Below are 22,891 nucleotides of genomic sequence, written 5' to 3'. Positions count from 1 at the left end.
CTACGATAACACGATACTGTCCACTTAACAGATGTACTCCACTAAATACAAAACCTACTCCACACTTAACAGTAGAGCAAATTTTTCCTTTTTGTATGTCCTTGCTATATTTAAGCGTGGCCGTAACCGAAGGCAGCTTGCTGCTTTTACAATAACTTATTAACACAATTTCTATATATTGATTCAAAGGGAAGCTCAAATTTTTGTTCCCAAATTTTTAGCATTAGCATTAGCATTTTAGTGCTGATAATAACTGCTGTTCTAATGTAAACTTATACACTATGTTAATTCTTCCCATTTAACATTTCCCTGAAGATAAACAAAACAAAACAAACTGCGAGCAAAATTATTGCGGCAAAAATAAACAGACGCGCAGAACATGTATGAAATTTGATTTTTTATAAAATGTGATATATAGTCTATAAGCTATAAATTAATAATATTTTCTGAGTGACAAAGGTAAGTATGTCAACCAGACAATACTATACTTTCAACAAATTTACTTGTGCTCCATTAAAGTTTATTTATGAATTATATTAACACTAACATTGAGAAATTAACTGTATCACAAGTAATAGCATATAGAACATATAGAACATTCCATTTTAATTAAACTGGAAAGAGTTCATTGTAGGTAAAATTCTCCAGGATTTTGATGGCAACTGCCCGGAACTTGATCTCCAATGCACGAGCGATTGGCGCTATCACTTCATTTGTGAATAGCTCGAAGTTCTCATTGATTGTTTGATTGATCACATCACCCAATACTTTGTCGCCATTGAAGAGATTTTCCAGACGTAGACGACCCTTGCCCGTGCGTATCCTCAAACCAAATTCCTTCAGCTCGAAATAATCAACGTCGTTGATGTTCTTAATATCGTAAGCGATGCGCACGTAGGCCACAAAGTTGGTGAAGTTTCCCACGAAGGGCCCGTTGCCCTTGATGGGCAGCGCCAGTATGTTGCCATTAATATCATATTGACCCTCTCCTTTCAGCAGCGGCAATATAAGCTCAAAGTCGAAGCGTTTGTTCTGTATGGAGGCGCGCATTTTGGTTATCTCAAAGTTCGACGCACCGTAGACGCTCAACTTCTTGGCTTTGACTGTGATGCCACCTGCACCACCCTCCAGTATGTTCAGATCACCAATGTAAAGTGGCTCCAGAGCAGGTACATTGATTTCCTTGATGCCATTGCCCAAATATGGACGCAAATTGTGAACGCTCTGCTTTACACATTTAGAGAGCTCGGGATCGTGTCGATGGCAGATCTGGATGTAGTCCGCTAAAGGATTGAATATATAGTGAGAAAGGGTAAATATATGCATTTGATAACACGTGCTAATTAAACTCACGCATATTTGAAGCGTACGTGTAGCCGATGCAGCAGAGCAAGAGGGTGGCTGCAATGATTCTGGACTCCATTTTAGACTTCCCTGCAAAGAGTGAGATAGTTAGCTTTAGCATCAACTCTTCAAACATGTTTAGTGTTGACACAACTATTAAGCCTATAGATTGTGTTTGCCCGCCTACCAGCTAAACACTTTTATTAATGCCCGTTCATTATGGGTTATGCAAAGTCATCTGACTATTATTAGGTTTATTGACGTCACAGTAGCTTTATTAATTTGATAATACCTGACGATTTGATTGGCATCAAGCGCATTTACCAGGTCTCACTAAAGTGCAGCCCCCAACAATAGAATTCATATAATTATTCATTTCGCTTATTATAGACGTTGTTAAGAAAGCTTTACAGTCGCTAAGTAGAATGAGTTTTGGCGTCGCAATTCCCTGGACTTAATATTTCTGTCTTGCATCTAATTATATATTGCCAGTGTTAATTATTGGCCATAAAATCAATAAGGAGCACGTTAACGAGTGTCTGGTCTGTGGAGTTTGTGAGTTGGGCTCTACAGTGGCCTAGCTGGGGCCGCCAGACGGGTCGCAGGTTGCGGATAGCGAAAGGCCACATACCAGAGGTTAACTGCGAATAAGTGCAACTCCCCACAAATAAGCAGTCCCGGACAGTCAGCGGATGCGTGGCGGCTAACCATCGCATCGACAAGGCGCTTGTGCTGCCGCCTTCTTAAAAGCATAGCTGCACACATACTTACACGCACTCACACCTGGGCTGGACTAAGGTGTCAGTCGACCCGTGCCGAGAGTCAACCCGGCTGGGGGCCCAGGTTCAACAAAACTAGCCCAGTTTCGAACGGAGAGCTCAGGCAAGTGGCGATCACCTGTTCTACGCAGCCTTGCTCGGGTATTGCGGATCTCTGCCCGGGTGGACCTGTCTCTCTCTCCGCAACTCGTGGGAACAAAATACAATGAATTCAAATCTACGAAATCCAAAACGGGAGTTCGGTCCTCCAAATCAAAGACCAAGGAATACAACTAGCTTCGCTAGAGGTGGAAGAGGCGGTGGCATAACCAAGGGCAGCCGCGCAAAAAATGTTAAGCAAATACAGCCACAGTCCGGCACATTCGACGAAACCCCAATTGTAAGCCGAAGACCTGCACATTTTTTCAGACCGGATCCATCAAAAGCTACCAAAGCTGATGAAGCCAAAGCCAGTCGGATATTAAAGCGCAATGCTTACGCACCGATTACTGAAGATCAGGCCTCGTCGAGGTGGGACTATCTTAATGTTCAAGAGGATATCGCTTGGGCAAGGGCTGTGTTGCCAAATTTTGAAGCTGGCTTTGTAAGTCCTCATCAGCCTGTCGATGCTGAGCCTATACTGGAGACATTGATTGTTGAGGTTAAAAATAAGGCAACAACACAAGAGCATGGAGAGCTCGGAAGAATTGATGTAGAGTCTGCAGATCATGTAAGCCCCTATCAGTCTGATGAGGCTTCCTCGGTAAATCGTGCCAAATCTAGTGAGAGTCCCTTAAGATCTTTTGCCACAATGGCAAGAGGACGACAGATAATTGGTGTCATTGATAGCAGCCAGCCGGATGGCAAAATTCCCCGAAATCAATGGTGCTGGATACAGGCCGCTATGGCAGCCGTTGCCCTAGAGGTATTGCGAGATAACCCAGGACCGCCGCCCTCATGCATGGACATTGGCTGGTTTCAAGGGACTACCAAGCTGATAGCCTGCGACAATGAGCGATCTGTCCTGCTTTACAGAGCTGCAATTACCAAGATTGGTGAAGTATATCCAGGAGCTCAGCTGGAAGTGATAGATGTGCAGGACATACCATCGCGCCCTTGGGCCACAGCTTGGGTGCCGGAAACGCCATCCGAGTCCAATGACATTCTCGAGTTGCTAACAAGATGCAACCCGAATTTGCCGATAAACGACTGGAAGGTTATCAAAGCGATCAGGTTCAGGGAGGCTGCCATGGAGGTGATATTTCAGATCAATCAAGAGGCAATCCTGTACCTATCGAGGTGTGATGGTCTATTAAGCTATGGCTTCAATAAGATCAACATGAAGTACTACGCAACGCCATATGAAGCACTCTCAGACCTAGAAGCATTTGCAGCGGCTGTCGATCCACCCACTGATGATGATGAAAAGGAAGTCACCGCCGGCGCTTTAAGCGAGGAATCATCCTCGGAGTCCGACTGCGAAGGCAGTCGCCACAGCCTTTAATAGGTAATACGTACATCTAAGAAGCTAAACTTAGGTCGCGATTTTCTAAGCCATTGCAGAGAACGAATCAAACGTTAAAGTTAAATAAAGCCCATGCTATGATAACTTGAAAACCTGGCTAAAAGCAAAACTTTTTATTATTCTCGATGGGGTTCACTGTTTCGAAATGCAATTTGTTTTAAGGCATTTGTAGTTTATTTTGAATAACACACTCGCGAAGTCTTTAGAAATGTTAATTAAGTTTTCTTATTGACTTTTTTTAATACGTTTTAAAATTAATTATTGTAAAACTTATTTTTCGAAGAACATGTTACTAACTTTTAAAATATTTATTTAGTTTTGTTGATTTTTCGTTGAGAACTGTAGACCGCTTTATCTAGCTGACTTGAGTTGTTTTTTGTGTGTTTGTTGTTTTAGTAACCGTCTACAGATCGTACTGAATGCAAAATTGTTGAGGCGTTCGCGTTTTATAGCAAAGCATTGACGCTTCGATTTACATGAGAGTTGCTAGCGAGCTTAGAACCGGGCAACGTAGAACCCCAAAACACGTTGACAATGCCCGGGCCAGAGCAAGTGCGGTTGCGGGAGCTGAAGGCAGCAATACGCTGGGGGTTAATAGTGAGAACGACATGTTAAGCGACTGCGGGTTAATCATAATAATAATCTTAATGATCGCATTCACACAAATATGTTTCTCTGTGTGCGCGTGTGTGGCGATACCCGGCCCACAGAAAAAGCTACAATCAGGCTTTCCAGTTAAGCTATAGCTCGAGCTGCCCCTCTTGGTATACCATATATAAAAATATATTTAATTATACGATTTGTTCGATTACTTTCATTAATGTTGTTGATATTTTGTTTCTCTCTTTCAAGGCACTTAATTTAGAAAATTTTTAAATGGGGGCCCTCGAGTCGTGTTGACAATCCGTCGAGCTTTGTTTTAGAAATTGCATCGCCTGTCATCGGAATATTATATAATTTGACTCCGGCTCGGCAGGCAAGACTATGACTACGGGTACGGTTACGGCTGACATGGTTCACTGCGACTACTGATGGGCGTCCTATGGCGTCGGTTATGGCTAAGAAAATTGTTCAAGCACACGCAAGTGGACGAGTTATTATAATTGGATTATACATATGAAACGTTAAGGAAAAGCTGTTCAGGCGTTCGAGTTGAATTCTTAAAGAAAAAGAAAGCTAAAGCTGTTTAGGTAATAAGCGAACTGGTCTTATATATATGTAATTAGTTTTGACATTTTTAAGAAAGAAACACAGTATTTGGGAAAAAGCATAAAATTATCCAAAATATAAGAAATTGCTCTATCTATTACTGATCTTTGGCAACATTTTCGAGGTTTCACTTTGTAATCGATCTAAATAGGGGTAAATGAAACATATTCATGTTTTGTGACTAAGAGGTTTCCTGGTCAACAGCTCTATACGAACATGGCATATTTTCATATTATTTAATTACATTCCACAGTTTTGCATTCATTCATAATGTCGAGACCTTCAATTTTCATATCGACCCTCCCATTGTTGGCGACCTAATGATAATAGTGAGGCAACTCTTAACCTGTGATCACAGTTATATAATGCTGAAATAGTATTAAAGCAGAAGCCACATTTTATAGCGGAAATTAAATAACCAGCGAATTCATATAATTTTTGACACAAATAAAGTATTCACATATTTTAGATTTACATTTGTATATTTCGTATAGTTGTTTATTAGATCGTTTATTTTTATCTTGGGTGAGTTTGTGTGCAATAAATTAATGCTTAGCTATTATATAGTACTCTTCGGACGCTAAATTGAAAAGAACTAACTAATTCAAATTGATCCATTCATCTAGCGGTATTTTAGCGAACAGGCGATCCATAAAGTTGCGTATGACGAGAGTCAGTTTGGTGCGCAGCGCCGGCTTCATTTCCTTGAGCAGCTCCTGAGAGTTCGAGTTGATGAACAGATTGAGAGCAGCCTCTGCAGTGAGTAAATAAGTACTTTAGGTCTGGATCTATTGGCAAATGCATTGGGGTTTACTCACGTATAACTGTGTTGCCGTTGGCAATGTTATCTACGCCCATCTGTATTTCCTTGACATTGAAGTCCATTTTGACCGAGTCGGTGGTCAGGTATGTGCGTCCATCGGCGGCCTCATTGGCCAAAGCCTTGAAGTAGATCTTGGCCTTGACACCCTCTTTAAGATGGAAGTCATTTTAAAGGATTATTTGGTAGTGGATGCTGCTCTACTCACCGTATTCGCCCCAGTAGTCGCCAGCACCGGAGGCCTTTACCAAGATCAGAACACCTGTGGATCGATATTGTGCCTTGACGCGTATGCGGGGTATTTCACATGTCAGCTGGAACTGCAGCGAATCCAAGTCGGAGCTGCAAATGACGGATGACAATGACAGTGATAATGACACAATGATGATATATGAGTTCAGGCTACGGCTAGATAGACACAAAACTGCTATTTCATTGCTGGATGTGCTAATGTATTGGCATTTTTTTGTCATTGTTGAGCTTCTAAATCTTAATTCAATGTCGCAGTCGTGTGTGGCAGCTAACTCCACCTCGACCTTCGATTCTGGCACAGCCGACAATTGACAGACTCGCGACAACGAAACTGGTGCAAGTTACAAAAAAAAAAACCTGTATTCTCAGAGAAATATTCAGCTGCTCGTTTTAGATCGAGCTGAGATAGGAAATATTAGCTACAGTTGAAAAAATATTTAAAAAGAACCTTTTTTAAAATGTGATCTAAGATGTAGAATACTTTAGAACAGCACCGATTCTCTCTGATTAGGTTTTCTGGTTCAGTTTACTATTAATTCTGTTATTCCCCATCATTTCGCTTAGTGTAATTTGGCAAGCTGCAACCCCATGTTGAATCCAAAATCGAATTCCAAAAGTGAATTGCAAATTAAACCGGCTGTTGGCTACTTGGTTGGCCGATACTACAAGAGACTACTAAACAAATTGTTGACATAGAGAATCGCTTTGACCCACATTTGCTGTCTATCGTCAGCTTTTGCACTCGAAGCTCTTTAGATGATTCGCTGCTTCGAGCTATGTAAATGATTCTGAGTGCTTTGCTAAGGGTATATCAATTCAATATCGAGTTGTGAGGCGCACAGAAGAAGACTCGTTATTTAATTAGAAATACCCTGACCTATCCACACTAGTGTTGCAATTATATCATCACACCTAATAAAATCAAGCTCTTCAATCATATACAATTAAGAGCTAAATTAATCCTGGAACTATGAAAATAGTGTAGTTTTTATGCAGTGAGGGCATCAATACTTCGTCTAACCGAATACACTAGTTCTTGTTTGTATGGGCAGCACTTGTTAACGGAATATTGTCGTGTGTGCTTGGAGCAAATTGTTTAGCCTATTGCTTGCGGCTAGGTCAAGGATTTAATGTTGCATAATCTTGGAGTCGAGGCTGTGTAGATAGCTCAAAATGTTTTTATCTCTTCGATTACTACCATAAACAATAGTTGACAGGTAATTGGATTTTAGATTGGGAGCTTAATTCACTACTTAAATATAATTGTGCTTAATCCCAATTATGAAAAATCGCACTAAAAACTTACTTATATTCTATTAATATTCAACGGTTATTGCCCCAATCGACAGTTCCACTAATTGCCCACCAACGTGCGCTTCAGTAGAACTTACCTCAACGGTAATTTATGATCTGTATATACATATCGATTTCCAATTTGCAGTAAATATAGAACCAAATTGTATTGCAATTACGTGCTATGAAAAGCCCAGAAAATGCAAACGATTATTGGAAATCAATCTCTCTCTCTCTCTCTCTCTCTTTCTGCCAAAAGAGAGTTGTCTTTAAGCGCTGTAGACAATAAAGATATGGACTAAAGAGACTCAAGAGCCACAAGGGGCTTACTCAGAATTCTAGCAAACAGCTTTTCAGACCGCAATTACGGGTAAGTGTGCACGTTACAATCGAGCGCAACTGACTCCATAATACTTGTTGAAGGCGCAAAACTAACTAAATTGATTTAACATGTTAATCATTTATAGATCGGAAGACCTTATATGACAATGCTTATGGTGCAAAATTCCAGGTTCCTTATCATACTAAATATCAGGGTACAACTCATGAAGACTTTTTGAAAATCTTAGCCTCACTTTTGCTTGTATTCAAGTATATACACACTCAACATTTTAAATCATGTGTGAATTATTCATTAGAGAGGGGGGAGGCTATTAAAATCAATATGCTCACTTCTCATCGTGAAGGAGTATACAAATTGCATTCATTAAAATACTTCTTAGTTGCTATCGCGTGCCAGGCAAATGTCTGACTGAGCAAATGAGAAACGAGCTGGAAAAGCGATGCGAATATTTTAAGACGGAAAGAAAAAAATATTTGCGATGTGCAACTGTTAAATACTCTGGCTCTAATATGTAATTTATGAAATTTCAATTGATCAAGAAGTGTGCCCAAGAAAGGGATAAATATTTGAAAGTATGGAAAAGGCTTTTGCCTGTAGCTCAACTGAGGCATTACTAAAATTGTCGTTGTTCTCTTCTGCAATAGAGTATCACAGTGGAGTACGCTGCTTAAATATCACGTTAGTCAAGGTCAAAGCAATAGCCAAAAAGCGCTAATACGCACTGATCACAGTACAAATATGCGAAATGTGACCCCACCTTAAACCTAAGTATATAATGTGTAGTATTTTCCATATAACTGACTCACTGAGCAACATATGACGGCGAAAACTTTAAGGTATGGGAGCCAATAGAAAATGTAGCTATTCTGGAATGAGGAAGGGGAAAATTGTATACCTACCGGACATTTGTAACAGTTATATTGCTAACGCCAAAGGCTTGAATGTTGCGGAAGAGTGCACGATAGCCATCCGGGCCGCTGCCCAGCACAATGCCAATCTCATCGATGATCACGGGTTCAATCTAGAAGAGAATGTGAGTGAGAGAGAGAGAGGAGAACTAGATATTTAGTTTATTGTAAAGCAAGTCGGAGCTTACCTCGTAAATATCCAATTCGGGTATGCCCTTCTGTAGATAATGTACCAATTTGTTGCCGCTGTCACGTAGACACTCGTTGATAGATGCCTCATCGCGTGGGCATTGCTGCAGATAGTAGGCTGTAGGAAGTGCAGAGATGGAGAATGAAAGACAGAGAGAGATCATGAAAAATTGTAAGAGAAAGAGAGAGTGCATATCACAATTCAGGAAGCAAGAGTGCGAGAGAGATGGCAATACTGAGCAGGACAGTCTGATCAGCTGCAACTGTGCAACATTTCCCAGTTCAATGTAGTTTCTTGCCCGCTTGTTTCTTAGGTTATCAACTTTTGTTAATTGTCTTTTGTTTTCTGTATTTTTATATTGTGTTTTTAATGCGTTTTTCTTCGAGCTGAAACTATAAACATTGTGCATTCGAGTGAAGCGAAATAATTGCAGCACGGCTCGCAATCGCGCTTAGTTCAAGTTCGCACAGAGCCGATCCACGCCGGCGGATAAGATCAATCCCAGGTAAAGGCGTGAGCATGCTCAGCAATCAACTTGTTATTGCCTGGCCACTTGCCTCGGACAGACTTGATGTGACAGCTTTATTGGTGGGCTTCATTAACGTCTAGGGTATAACTGTGTCTCTAAACTGCCTGTCCAGATGGGGGCATGAACTCAAGTGCATGAAGCATCAGCCTCAGAGCTACCGAGTATTTAAATTAGTCTGCTCGCTGCTAAAGTATTATCTAAAGCTCTTAAATAACTTTAGATGGTTTGTTTATCATCGTCGTAAATGATTAACTGTTTATAATTAGTGAGATGCATATGTATGTATCTCGGTGGCTTCTACAGTTGCAAAACTTCAGTTTACTCTAGTAATGATAATTTGATATACATACATACATATATACATACATACTAGATTGGATAAAATTAAAATTCACTTTCTTCCAGAAAGCTAGAAGTCTTATTCTGAACGGTGCTACTAGTTAGTCACAGAACAATTCCTATATTGAATGGATATGCATACATACATACAGATATTCACACATTCACATACATATGTATGTACATATACAGATGTATCTATGTATGTATGTATATTTTGCGAATATAAAGCAAGGCACGTCTAATTGTAGTTTAATTCTAAGAATAACATTTATATGGCTTTCTAAAAACAGCTTCGTTTTATAGCTGTGGATTATTAAACGCGCTCTCTAAAAATCTTGATCTCAGCTGCGATTATGTTATATATTTAGCAATTTGAATGGCTTTGTCATATGCCCTTTGCCTTTAGGGGATTTTTACTCGTAGTTGAATAATTCTTGGAAATGTCAGTTCCATGCCTGGCGCTAACTTTCGATATGGTCGAGCACGTTTTGTGCGTGCAATTAAAACCGAATTGAGCGTAATTGAAGCCAAGTTATAAGCGACGTGATCGCCCACCATAGCTTGGGCCCCTCTTTAAGGACTGGAAAGCGCCAATAGAAAGCGATAGACTCACAGCCCGCTCTTGCGATTTCTGGCGAGTTCCTTATCTATTGGAATTCGATATTTGGCAATACTCACGCTGTTGCTGGGCCCAAATGGCGCCCACTGTGGACAGCAGCAATACTATTCCAAATTTGTGGCACATTGTTGTTGCTGTTGTTGCTGTTGCTGTCGGGTGTTTGGTCAGTCTGCATGAAAGTACAAGTAAAAATAAATAGTTATGAGTGTTGTTTCACTTTTAGCTGGGTTTCATAATTTATTAGCACGTTTCTTTCATGTTTCGTATGCTAATTTCTGTCCGTTCGCCTATGCGTAAGAGCGAAAGCGTTTCAGAAGATTTGAGTTTTCGGAGTACACACAAAATAACACACACACACACACACATACACACACAAAATGGAACATACAGTGTAGTGTATAAATTTCACTCTGCCCTCGAAATTCTAGCGGGCTCCGCTCGTATGTGGGTCAAAGCGGACCTGTTCGCTGCGTTTCGAGTTATTTTGTTTGTTCTTTCTCGCTGTCTGACGATAAAAACAGAATTGAAACCGAACTGAGTGAATTGCTTTCTTCTGAAGGTTGCTGCTGGTTTGCTTTCTTTGCGCTGACGGCCGTCCAACTTTCACGCGACTTGAGCGAGGAATGAGCCAGCACTGCATTGGACCAAGCCATTTAACCAAAAAACGCAACCAGCAAGCCAGCCAGCCAGCCAGCATGGCGGCTAAAAGAAATGAATCGAGTCGAAAGCAGAGCCGAAGGCGTACGCAAAGTGCATTTCAGCAGCGAACAAAGGCCACTAAATGGGGCCACACCCACCGCCCAGCACATGCAACAGCGAGCGGCTAGGCAGGGCTGGGCTTGGGCTTGGGCTTGGGCTTGGGTCCGCTACTTGAAGGTTAAGTTCATGCCGTGAGCTGTTCGGTCTTTGACTTGGCCTGGCCTCGTGTGGCTTGGTGTGCTCTGGCGTTTTAAATCAGCGTAATGATCCGTACCGTGAATCATGAGCTTCATTAGCCCAGGGATTAGCTGTGCTTAGTCCTGCGTGCCGTGCATTCAGCGTAGTCTGTACATCATCTCTGCGGTCGGAAACTATTTTTATGCCCTATGAATAGGTGGCAATTGGTGCCCTTTTGTGGCCAAGCAGGTGAGCTAATGGACTGGCTCAATGGGTGCCTCTCTGAAAGGTCAAGTGCTGGCATTTGCGATTCGCCACTCTCCGTATTCCGTTCCCATTGCACACGCTCTAAGCATTTGCATGCGAACAATGAGAGTAAGCAAAAGGCTCTTTCATTGAATACAACAAATTATGCTGATGCTCGGAAAGCCATCAATCACACTTATTTATGGCGAATTCCTTTGACACGCCCCCATTCAGAGAATTGTAATTTGAAAAGGCTATAAAGAACTTCAAGAACATTATGCAATCAATGCCCAAAGCATGTGTGATGCATTTTAATTATACAATTGCTGCTCTTTTATCAAGAAGTATGTTCCATTTGTTATTGTATTAAATAATATTTATGAATAAACTTATTTATATGGAAATGCAATCAAAATCACAATGCAGAAAGTAAAAAACTGTATGAGCTCACTTTTTGTACTAAAAAATCAAAATCTGTTGCATACTCTCGAGCGCGCCTGAATAAATTTTAAAGCCGCAACAGTCGCGTCGCACATATTAGTCCCAGTGCACATGTCAGCTTACAGGTTTTGATGGTTACGGTCAAGGTTATTTTTATTGGTCATTGTGCTCATTGCGCTTTGTTTACATTATTGTTGTTGAAAGTTTCCGTATAGCCAGTCGCTGTTGCTGAAGGCTCTTCTGCTGAAATAGAGAAATGGGTTAGCAAATATACGTATTTAACTAAATACATATATTCTATAGAATAAACTATAGTTAGTTCAACTTGAAATGCGAACGCATTGAACTTCCTTGACTTTCTTGTTTATAATATTTTGCGAATATGCGTTGATTTAATTAATAAGAATCGTCTACTGAGCTGAGAAATAATATATCCTAATGCTTCCACGCTTGGAAACAAGTTTATGTAGATAGTGAAACTATCAGCTGCTAATTTAATCAGTTTTTGTAGTTAATTACAGCCTATAAAATTCCAGTTTACTGGAACTCGTTCCTTGAAATTATGAATTATGAATAGCTTTAAAAGTTCTAAAAATTCATATAATGTGCCCGCAGCTCTCGCCTAATGTTTACGCTCTATTCTTGTTATAATTAAGTAGATACTTTTGGTGATTTCTTGGAAACATTATTCTGGGAGTGCTAATGGGAATACTTATGTACACATATGTAGTCCTCTGATGTGCCGAACCCATTGGATGGCAGGCAGCAGAACAAAGCCGTCTAATTATTTAAATAACAATGCGAGTACCTGAGACAATGGTGTGAGAAACGTTTTCCTGTACCATTTACTATTTATCTATTTGCTCTGGCTCCTCTTTAAGTATTTCCCAGTATTGTCATAAGCCATATTGGTATGCGTATTGTACGGCACGGGCACTCGTAAACAAGCTCGCATTTATTATGTGCTAGAATCGACTGGGGCCTTTGTATGGGCATGCATTGGCACTTCCCCGATCTGTACTTGTCAGGGCCATTGTAAACAGTTTAAGATCAGCGACAGTCAAAGATCAGAGAGTGCAAAGTTAGCCTGCTCGAGAGTCGATGCGAACGGGATCTCAACTGGAACAGCTCCGAAAAGGTTATAAAAGCAAGTTTCGCTACAGTCTTACTAGCTCCATAAACTTATAAACTATATAATATAGATTTGATATAGAACAGAACTAGTTTTGACGTCAGAGAATCAACTATTTTTATCTGCATATGGCGAGCGCCAATTATTGTATAATATATAGAGAATTAATGGTACTTAAATGTGTTATTGAATCTGAGCTTCTATTGTATTCAAAAGTCTTGTATGTACGACTTTGGCACAGAAATGGTGGAAAGATGTCGAGAGTTTACAAATTATAGATATCAATTCGATATTGTGGCTAGTTGTGCAGAGGTCAGTTGCTTAAGAGGAAGGCTGTTCTGCTGTGCAGTTCGTCAATTGCTGAAAGCTTGTTGAGCCGTGACTGGGCACCGATTCGCTCTCTGGTGTACGTACATATGCAACGAATAATATTCTTAGGTTCATAATGATGTGCATTTGAGCACATTTCAAAAATTAATACTACAAAAAAAAATTAATGTTTTATTCTAAACGAGCTAAGCAAAAATTTACAGCCCATTGCGAAAACTGAAAATCTTTATTGCTCTTTGTGGCACTTGGTAAATAAGCAAGCAAGGTAAATAGAATCCAGCCTAGCTACACGATCGGAAGATACCCTTTAGCCAAACTGAATATTGTGTAGCAAATACCAACAATTTATTCTGCTTAAACTGCTGACTTTTTGAAGATGTTATTCATGGATGACTAATATCTTTCGACGCTAACAGCCAATATACCCCACTGTGTCCATTTACGCTGAGTACAATAGCAATATTTCGGGCAGACACTGGGGCGAAGATTTGAGCTGAAGAGTGAGGCGGAAAAGAGACCTTTAGACACATTTACTAAACAGCACCCAGCAGTCGGCAACTCACCTAGTCATTCAGTCAGTCAGTCAGTCACTCAGTCAGTCAGTCAGTCATTGAGTTGGCGTCGACGGCGACGTCGGCGTTCACTGTGAGCTCGGCTCGAAGCTGGGCTTTGCGTTCAGTCGCCTGCTCTTCGAAGGGGGCTTTAAAATCCAGCCGCAACTTTGGCAACGCTCACAGTTATCGTTCGCAGCTGCGCGTTGTTGGACGTCCACCACGAGTCGAGATTCATAGTTATTGATATAGTTCGAGTGTGTAGCGCTGAGTGGTGTCGTGTGCTAATCGTATCTATCTTCGACTGAATAACAAACACATAAATATGCTGAGATACTTGTGCATAGTAGCAGCTGTTGCTCAGTTGATCGCTTTCTCACAGGCCGAGACGCGTAAGTTCCATCTTAATCAAAGTGTGTGAGGTCTTCTATGAAGTAGGTCGTTTGTTAAGGATGTGTGAAGGAAATTTCGCCTTAAATGGCATTGAATCTGCGATCGATCGTCTATCTCAATAATTGCCTGAACAACTTATGAACTGCAAACGTCATATAAAATTTCTCAATTGAAAACATGCTCAGATAAAAGTGTGAATATTTATTTAGTATTTATCTTTAATTAGCAGAACTTTGACTTCTAGTGGAGCAAGGGTTAGCCGAATGACTGTGCAGTTCCCGCTTCGAGTTAATTGATGGATACATATATTTATATATATTTGCAACTTTTCTATTTGCTTGGTAATTCATTTGATTGCAAAATCCATATAAAAGCCCCCAAGGAGTACGGCAATGTAATACGACTATTTGCCCACACTGACAGCCTTACTTAGCGTCTATAAAGTGAAGTAAGCAACAGTTAATTAGTAAATTTAATTGATGACTCGGCTGTAGCTGCGCTTACTGTACTTGAGATTGCGACTTCGCAATTAACGGTTATAATTCATTATAGATATTTCAATCATTATTAATGTCAATGGATGTGTTATCTATTAAAGACACGATATGCATATTTTGCAGTAGCTGACACAGTTTATTAAATTAAAGCAGATCTCTAACTCGGGCATGGGTACAAAGCTGATTGAAACAGAAAAGACCAAAGCATAGACAAAGCCGAAACTTCCGCATCCATAAGAGACGCATTGAAAATGCAGACTATGAACCAAATCCATAGTTAATGAGCGCAACTAAAGACTACACTCCATTCGAGCTTCCGTTGAACAGCCTTCAACTTGAATTCAGCGTTGAGCTGCAGTAGCGGCGCTAATGATCGTCATATAAATATATATGGATGTATTTATATGTATATACAAATATGTATATGTAAGGCTTACTTAATTATATAGCTTCGATCTGTGACGGCCATGCAACAGAATCGTAGGCCATAATGCGCACTCCATGTGATTTCAGACAGGTTCTTGAGCGTTGCATTTGCGTGACCTTGTTGCGGGCGACCTTGCCAGAGATCGCGCTTGCTCTTGAATATTTGTTGACCGACTTTAGTTCGAGTCGTTGAACTTTACAGGAATTGAAAGCAAAACTGATGCTCTTGTTTGATCGACTAAGTGATAAATATTTTTCTGGTTCTTCTGCTTGTTTGCCCAATAGCCGCGTACATCAAACAATGCCGTCGCGACGATCCCAAGCTCGTCGACTGTATCAGCGCTGGACTGGAGCACCTGCGACCCTATCTGGCCAGCGGCATACCAGAGATCGAGGTGGGTAACCCTTTCATGCCTATTTGCATTGCCAAACGGGTTGCGCTTGCATAACACCCAAACCAAATGGCAAATGCCAAATGCGGCTCTTGCGCAACCCGTCGCACGTCGCGCGTTGCGCGTCGCGTGGCATGTGGCAGCAGCCACTCAATCGCGGAAATTGTCTAACTTGATTCGCCATCGAGTTGCCCAAACTAGACTCCATTTTCAACTCCATCTTTATTCATTTAGCTGCCTTCAGTGGAGCCTTTCAAGATGGATTCGCTGGCACTGCAGCTGACCGAGGGACCGCAAGGCTATAAGATTACGCTCAAGAACATGGAAGCCTTCGGGGCCAGCAACTATCAGGTCAAGTCGCTGAAGCTTGGCGAGAACGGCGGCGAGCCGTTCAAGGCGAAGATTTTCATGCCCAAGCTGAAGATCGAGGCGAAGTACACCAGCTCTGGAGTGCTGCTGATCATACCCGCCTCCGGCGGTGGCGAATTCCATGCCACATTTGATGGCGTCAATGCCGAACTGACCGGCAAGACGTCCTTGCGCGGTAAGTACTTGCATGTGGATTCGCTGAGTCTGGTCTTGGATGTGGACAAGGTCAATATGAGCATCTCGCGCGCCTTCAACAACAATCGCATCTTATGTAAGTACAGTCACAGTCCTTATCTCTACCTCTTAATTGACTGTATTCTTCCCTCTCCTCAGTGGAGGCCACCAATCTCTTCCTGCGCGACAACTCGCAAATTGTGCTGGAGGCCATGCAGGCGCAGCTCCAAAAGAAGTTGGCCAACGAATTCGGAAAGTTGGCCAACCAGCTGCTTAAGAACGTTCCTGTCGACCAGTTCTACGTGAATTAGTCTACCTAGTATAAGGACTCTAGCTTTAAGGTTGCTTTTTATTTAATTGTAAAATACGCGTTATAGCTACGGACAAAGTATTAAACACTATCCTTGCAAAAATATCCTTGTTAAAATGGAAAACTGTCATAACTTTACTACATATGTATATGATATTGATTATTCGCAGATTTGATCGAGTGAGTCGAGATGTCTCTTATGTCGAACGGCTTGCCATGGCATGCGCCTTAAGCCTGAATTCAATTGGATTAATCATAAAACATTCAATACATTCAGTAATAAACATTATTACTCAAAAAAAAAAAAAAAAATAATAATAATTAATAAAATAATAATTATCTCGAAAAAAAATAGCTACTAATAAATTTCCCATGCCTTGGTTTGTTGTTGTATTACTCAATTGGGAGTGCCACGATCAAAGTTCTTTTATAAACAATTTTGTCATAGCTTTTGCTATAGTGCGCTCTTATCGTTAGCTATTTTATAATAAGAACTCTTTTATTTTTATTTTTTAATGTTTCTTTTTATTAAATATGTAGAAGTATTTAGTTTTACAATTGTTCATCTTTAGTTATGTTCGTACACCTATGTACATACGAGTAGCTAATTAGGTTTCATGTTTTCCATTTCATTTAATTGAATCCGAGTTGGTTTCTTGGGTGCTGTTGTGGCATTAACGGGGGCATTCAAAAGGAAACTAAAACAATAACCAATCTTAAGTAGTACAGTTTTAGCATTGGTCGAAAGTGCTCCAAATCTGCATTTGGAGTAAGTGTTAGGACTAATCACTAGCTATCAAAGGCTATACATTATTAAAAAAATGAAAAATAAAATAATAAATTTAACAACAAATAGCTAAGAAAAAACAAATCGATTTATATTTATACTTTTTTTTTTTAATTTTTTGTTTTAATTGTTGCTTTACAACTGGGCCCAGATCTATAAGATCTTAGCCCGATACAAGATCAAAATCTAATAGATTCATATAATATATATCATTTGTTTGTTGTTTTGTAAAATTCGAAATATATTTTCTAAATGTGCAATCGTCCCTTTCACTTACTACCAAATCGCAAACATATGCCTTATACGAGTATTCTGTATATACAGTATTATGTGAGGGATCATCATTAACATTGTTGTTGTTTTTCTACAAGTTTGCTGTTGTTTTTGTTGTTGTTGTTGTTTGTTGTTGTAATGTTATTGTAACATAGCACATGCCTATCGAGATTTGCCCATCGAGAACAATTTTCAAGTAAAAATCTATATAGTTTTACATACAATTCAATTCTACAATGGAAAGATCTACTATTTGAATTGGGTTTCTTTTGGGATTATTATTTGTTGCTTTCTTATTAATTTTTGCATTTGGTTTTAATTTCGTTTTCTTTTTCGTTTTCGTTTTGTTTTAGTTATTAATTTTAAATGTATTATATTTGTGAATTTTGGTAATTGTTAATTTCGTTAAAATGTTCGGCCTGGAAAAAGAGCAGCTTGCCAAGGCTTATAAAAAAATATGTCCGTTTACTTACTGGCTCATATAAAAGTTGATCATTCTTGGGTATATATAATTATATATATATATATGTATATATACATATGTTATATAGATTTATATCATAGACAGCTAGCCTGTTTATATAAAAAATGCGCCGTATAAAATGCCTCAAGCTTTGCGCTATCTCTCGGCTTTCTTTTACTGGTTTTGTTGGAATGGTTATAGGTTAGTTATATATATTTATAGAGATGTATATGCATGGTATATATACTATATATAGTATGCTATCTATTAACTTTATGCCATATTAATATGAATTTTCATTTTTTGATTTCAGATCATTTTGTTATCATCGCAGCCTTCTATTGAAGCCAATTGGTTGGAACTTGAATGGGAATAAAAACCATGATAAACTGAACAGTAAAAATTGTGATAATAAAACGTTTCAATTGTTGTATTTTTGTTTCATAATAAACGGTGTTTTTTTGTTTTTTATTTTACTCACAATGAAATTAGGATTAAATATAATTTATAGAATAAACATAAGAGTTGCGTGTGTGTGTGTTTTTCTTTTCGTTTTCAATTTTAATGCATAATTAAATTAAAGGCTCGAAAGCTCGAATGCTATTCACGATTTTTCTTTTTTATGCTTTCTTTATAGATATATATGTAGACTCGTACGTAACTTGTGCCGATTGCGCGCTGTTTACAAAACTAAAGGTTCATCGGAGTGTGTGTGTGTGTGTGTGTGATTGTGTGTGTAGCTACAAAATATAATTATTTATGCTTTATAAGTATTTACGTGTATGTATAATGTATATTTATATATATATATTTTATAGTTTTTACTTGACGCCAACTTTATATCGTTCATCCATGCTTACATTCTTGCTATCGTACTATGCTTTTTACAACAAATTACAAATGGTTTTATATTTCTCTCAGTGTATACCTTAAGTTTAGTTTACAATCTTTTGCTGTCGAAAAATTTTACAAATTTCTGCTGCTCGTTTGTGTGAATATATTTATATATATATATTAGCAATTAGTTGAAATATGGTTGTTATTTTATTACTCATCGCTCATTCCTTAGTTTATGCACTTGTTGCAAACTAAAATGTACACTTTGAAAGAGTTTTCTTTTTTTTCTAATTTTTTGCCTGCTTTGTTGGCAGCTGCGAAATTGTTTTTAATTTCGTTTGAGTTGTCAAAATGTTTTTATAAAAACCAACTCAATGAAAATCAATTTCATTTTTAATTTTGTATTTAAACTACGATTTGCTTATGTCATAAGTTGTTCTTTATATCCATTGATTTTTATATACGTTAAGTTACAATTGTTGACTTGTTCTCAAATTTAAATGGATTTCTCTTTGTCGGTTCAATCGAGCGTTTAATATGCGTGCAAAATATGTTTACTGTTAAAACTAGCAATATGAATATATACATATACATATGTATATGCATATGCATATATATATGCACATAATTATGTATATAGCGCTAGTTGCTTCTCAAATTTCACTGTGCTGCTGGTTCATTTAGTTTCCTACTTTACATATACAAATACATGTACAAATATGTCATATATCATATATAGGTATTTAAAATCTTTGCTGCTAGTCATAATCGAGTGTAGTACATAGAAATATATATCATATCTGTATATCTGTATATTGTGTTCGTTATGTATAAGATCTTGCCTTAGGCTAACTACGACAGCTTTGCAGCATGTATGTGTGTATGTGGGCGTATGAGGCTGTATATGTGTTCTATGCTGAGCTTGAGAATCTAAATACAGTGTTTGCTTGATTAGGTAAATTAAAATTAATCAGTGCATTGCGCTCTGTCGACAGGCAGTTAATAAGTTAATAACTAACAAATTAATAAAATATATATGAATATATTCATAAAATACACAAATTTAATACCAAAATTATTGTTGCGCCAACGCTTGAAATGCGCCAGGGGCTGTTAGATGTATGTGTGAGGATTTAGTCTGAAATTTACACAAAAACTACATATGCTCGATAAATATGTGTTATATATACATTACGTGTGTTTAAAAATAAACACACTGAATTTTGTGTTTGCCCGCAGAGAAAACCCGACAAAAATGTACATATTAAAATGAAAAAGTTTTGCATAAATTAGGAATTTAAATTCGATTTTTCTTTTGTTTCGTTTACCTTAGCTTAAGGCGTCGAGAAATATGCTAAAGGTTTTTATCAAAATGTACAAAGCTTCTGACTTTTTACAATGTGTGTGTGTGTGTACATACAATAAACAATCTCAATTTACATGTAGTGTGTCTGGGTGTGTCTTAACATGTTTGCAATTCAAGCCGCGCAGTATTTGTTTATATTTAAAATCAAATTGAATACACAATTTAAAAGCGAGCGTCCACAGCTGCCGCGTCCAGTGGTTGTTCAACTGTAAGCCAGACAACGCGCAAGCAGTGCATCATTTTTTCCACTGCATGCATTTGCACTGCTTGACGCGTACGAGCCGCGATAGCTTGTCGCGCGAATTAAAAATGTTTCATATACAATGTCTAAGATTATTCTTTGTATGCATTATAAAAGGTGGGCGAACTAAACAATGACTTACAAGTGGTCTGGAAATATTTAATTGTATTTATGCTTTTAATCAATTGGGTTTACATTCGTGGTTGTGAGTAAGTTGCTCGTTAAAAAGTAAATATATATGTATATATGTATATCTTTGAAAAATCATAACTAAAAGAAACTTAAAAGTGAAGTCATAAATCAGTAATCAGTTAAATCTTAGCAGCTAAACAAAAGAGTTCGTTTCGACGGCCCAAATAAGCGCGTTTCTATATATATATATATAAATACAAATTTATGTGAGAGTTTGTGTGTGTGTGTGGGGCGCTTAAAATCAAAACAATTTACAAAATACAAATATGAATGTAAATATATATATATATAAATGTGTGTGTGTAGTATGTATAGTATGTATGTATATATGTATATGCATGTATAGCTGGTATATAGTGGGGGATTCACACGCTTCAAGTGAATGTGTTTTCTTTATGTATATGTGTGTGTGAGTCTTGTGTGTGTGTGTGTGTTTGAGGGGCTTTCTTTAACATTATTTTGTTTTTGTTTACAAGTAATTTACAAACAAGTGATCGAATTAAATTAATGAGAATTTTACAAAACAGTTTTGAATTTTACATGTGAACAACAAACTGACAAAAAATATATATTTAATAATTATTACATTGTTTTACATGGTTTTTGTGGTTGTTGTTGGTTTTTGTTTGTTTTTGTTTGTTTTTTTTTTTTTTTTTTGTACAAAATTTTACATAGCGCAAAAGCGACGTGAAATTGTTGCAAAACGCAACGCTAAAGAGTTCTCGATTGTTTTGACTGTGTGTGCGTGTGTGTGTGTCTGTGAATGGGTGTATGGGTGTACGTGTGAGACTGTGTGTGTGTGTGCTGCTGGCTTCTTTTCTTTATATGATGAAGTTCTTTACACATACTGAATTTGCTTGCTCTTTAGCCTACATTCTACATTTAAGTTGTTCGTTATATTGAATTGCGTACTTGATAATATTTATATGTTTATATATGTTCATATAATTATTTGAAATGGTTGCAGTTAAATTCTATGCTAATAATCGTGTTCTTATGTTTGCTTTCTTGAATTCGTTCTTTTCTTCATTACTTTGATCTGCTCTGTTTCGCAACTAAATGTCACGCGCTTTTGTTTAAATAATTCAAATTTACAGTCGATTCCTTTGCTTAAACATTTACAAATTATTTTTTAGGTATTTTTTTTTTTTTTTAGCTTTTTCTCACTTTTATACAAAATTGTTACAACGAAAATGTACGCAGACATGCTTTTCTTTTTTTTTTTTATTTTCTGTGCTCGAGCTCGAGGTTTTTCTTTCGACAGCATTTTAAAAATAATTTCTCGCAATTTTTCTGGGATGCAACAAATGAATCAATTAAAATTGAACGCACAAATTATTTGCAGCTATTCAACTCATCGCGTTCTTTTTCTTTCAGTGTATGTGTTAGTATTACGCACTTTACAAAAGCGTTTAACGATCATATCTAGTTGTTGGTTTTTGTTACAGTTGAATATACAAATTATCGATTGCTCCGCTCTCGGGAGACGATCTCTCTTTAACCCGATCGTGGGCTGAGAATCTTTGTGTTGTTTTTTTTTTTTTTTAATCTTTCTGCAGCTTTGTTCTTCTGCGTTTTGTTTATAAATAAATTACATTACATTTCTTTGTATATTAATTAGTATTTTACGTGTGTATATATATATATATTTATATTTTTGTTTGTAATATTTATAGTATGCATTCGCTTTGCTTTGCTTTTAATGCTATTCTTGTCGTACTCCCCGTTGCTTTTTCATCTTCTTCTTCATCCAGAGACTAAAAACTAAAATTCGTTAACGCGCTGCATTTCGTCACTTTACAACACTCCGTTGGCTGTTGTGGGCGGTCCAATGGGACCAAGGGCGGAGCTCACTCCCACAGTGCCGGACGACTCTGAGGTGGCTGGCGATGTCGGCTCGGCCATCGAGATGCTCCCATTCTCCTGCACGGCACAGATGCTCGGCGATCCGATGCTGTTGGTGGTTGTGGTCACTGCACTGCCGGCCGCAATCGTTGTTGAGGAGGGCGTGGCCCCGTTGGTACCGGTTGCACTGCTGTTGCTGCTGCTGTTGCTGTTGCTGCTGTTGGTGGTGGTGGTGCAGCTGCTGCTGCTGCTGCTGCTGCTGCTGGTGGCGGCAACTGTTGTGGTTGCTGATGCGCTGGCAGTGCTGGTAGCACCGACGCTGGCCGTGGCAGCGGCTATGGGATTCGTTATCTTCATGTAGTACTTCTCTAGCTTGGCGTTGATGTGCTTGCCGTAGGTGTACTTGCGCAAGGCGGTCATGTGGGGTCGTATCTTGGTCATCAGCTTCTTCAGCTGCGTCGGCTCCGACACGTCAATCATCTTCTGCACCACATAGTTGGCATACTGGTCCTTCATCATGACGTGCAAGGCGCTGCAGGAGAATCACGCGCCATTAGTATGATGTCGCTCATTTATTAACACATTATGCGCATTCACATACATGCCCATAATATTGGG

The 22,891-nt window shown here is 38.7% G+C and overlaps 5 protein-coding genes across 17 annotated transcripts in view; 2 read left to right on the top strand and 3 right to left on the bottom strand.

Annotated features, from left to right (window-relative positions):
- Jhbp3 (Juvenile hormone binding protein 3) overlaps window positions 1-4,084 on the bottom strand; it is an 80,350-nt gene extending 76,266 nt beyond the window's left edge. Inside the window, exons 1-3 of one of the 2 annotated variants that reach the window (XM_089256597.1) lie at window positions 3,925-4,084; window positions 1,354-1,434; window positions 616-1,283 (exon numbers count right to left, since the gene is read on the bottom strand). In XM_089256597.1, the coding sequence (XP_089112723.1) occupies window positions 616-1,283; window positions 1,354-1,423 (738 nt within the window). In that variant the 5' untranslated portion in view covers window positions 1,424-1,434; window positions 3,925-4,084. Of the gene's footprint in view, window positions 1-498; window positions 1,284-1,353; window positions 1,435-3,924 lie in introns of those variants that run through there. The other variant, XM_018108409.3, reaches the window with a different exon arrangement.
- LOC108656342 (uncharacterized) lies at window positions 1,510-5,318 on the top strand. The gene is made up of 2 exons (XM_018108379.3): window positions 1,510-3,609; window positions 4,480-5,318. The coding sequence occupies exon 1, from the start codon at window positions 2,329-2,331 to the stop codon at window positions 3,604-3,606; it is 1,278 nt and encodes a 425-aa protein (XP_017963868.1). The 5' UTR covers window positions 1,510-2,328; the 3' UTR covers window positions 3,607-3,609; window positions 4,480-5,318.
- Window positions 5,300-10,775, bottom strand: Jhbp2 (Juvenile hormone binding protein 2). 3 transcript variants are annotated; one of them, XM_089256596.1, is made up of 7 exons: window positions 10,507-10,775; window positions 10,192-10,281; window positions 8,641-8,759; window positions 8,444-8,565; window positions 5,865-5,998; window positions 5,655-5,807; window positions 5,300-5,590 (listed from the first exon to the last, which is right to left on the bottom strand). In XM_089256596.1, exons 2-7 carry the CDS (start codon window positions 10,256-10,258, stop codon window positions 5,436-5,438), a joined length of 750 nt encoding a protein of 249 aa, XP_089112722.1. In that variant the 5' UTR covers window positions 10,259-10,281; window positions 10,507-10,775; the 3' UTR covers window positions 5,300-5,435. The 3 variants fall into 3 exon arrangements, with proteins under 3 accessions (XP_089112722.1, XP_017963908.1, XP_089112721.1); XM_018108419.3 differs by having other exon boundaries at window positions 10,192-10,301; window positions 10,521-10,774; XM_089256595.1 differs by having other exon boundaries at window positions 10,192-10,299; window positions 10,528-10,774.
- Window positions 10,776-13,876: 3,101 nt separating this feature from the next.
- Jhbp1 (Juvenile hormone binding protein 1) lies at window positions 13,877-16,372 on the top strand. The gene is made up of 4 exons (XM_018108430.3): window positions 13,877-14,100; window positions 15,310-15,419; window positions 15,651-16,056; window positions 16,119-16,372. Exons 1-4 carry the CDS (start codon window positions 14,034-14,036, stop codon window positions 16,268-16,270), a joined length of 735 nt encoding a protein of 244 aa, XP_017963919.1. The 5' UTR covers window positions 13,877-14,033; the 3' UTR covers window positions 16,271-16,372.
- A 3,205-nt stretch (window positions 16,373-19,577) lies between these two features.
- pum (pumilio) overlaps window positions 19,578-22,891 on the bottom strand; it is a 204,546-nt gene continuing 201,232 nt past the window's right edge. For all 10 annotated transcript variants that reach the window (XM_089256794.1, XM_089256791.1, XM_089256812.1 and 7 more), the window contains one exon: window positions 19,578-22,805. In XM_089256794.1, coding sequence (XP_089112920.1) covers window positions 22,226-22,805 — 580 coding nt within the window. In that variant the 3' untranslated portion in view covers window positions 19,578-22,225. The remainder of the gene's footprint in view (window positions 22,806-22,891) is intronic.

This window comes from Drosophila navojoa, chromosome 2 (assembly GCF_054131105.1).
Source record: "Drosophila navojoa isolate 15081-1374.11 chromosome 2, UAZ_NAV_1.0, whole genome shotgun sequence".
Lineage (NCBI taxonomy): Eukaryota > Metazoa > Arthropoda > Insecta > Diptera > Drosophilidae > Drosophila > Drosophila navojoa.
Note: the sequence above shows the minus strand (reverse complement) of the source record. Positions and strands in the feature narration are given on the sequence as shown.

Bases quoted from the DNA above. Each gene is read 5' to 3' on its own strand.
- LOC108656342 (XM_018108379.3), top strand. From the start codon at position 2,329: ATGAATTCAAATCTACGAAATCCAAAACGGGAGTTCGGTCCTCCAAAT.
- Jhbp1 (XM_018108430.3), top strand. From the start codon at position 14,034: ATGCTGAGATACTTGTGCATAGTAGCAGCTGTTGCTCAGTTGATCGCT. The intron at 14,101-15,309 runs GTAAGTTCCATC...TTTGCCCAATAG, and splicing joins TTTCTCACAGGCCGAGACGC to CCGCGTACATCAAACAATGC. The intron at 16,057-16,118 runs GTAAGTACAGTC...CCCTCTCCTCAG, and splicing joins CAACAACAATCGCATCTTAT to TGGAGGCCACCAATCTCTTC.
- Jhbp2 (XM_089256595.1), bottom strand. The intron at 8,760-10,191 runs GTGAGTATTGCC...CACTTCCTACAG, and splicing joins CATTTGGGCCCAGCAACAGC to CCTACTATCTGCAGCAATGC. The intron at 8,566-8,640 runs GTAAGCTCCGAC...ATTCTCTTCTAG, and splicing joins CCGAATTGGATATTTACGAG to ATTGAACCCGTGATCATCGA.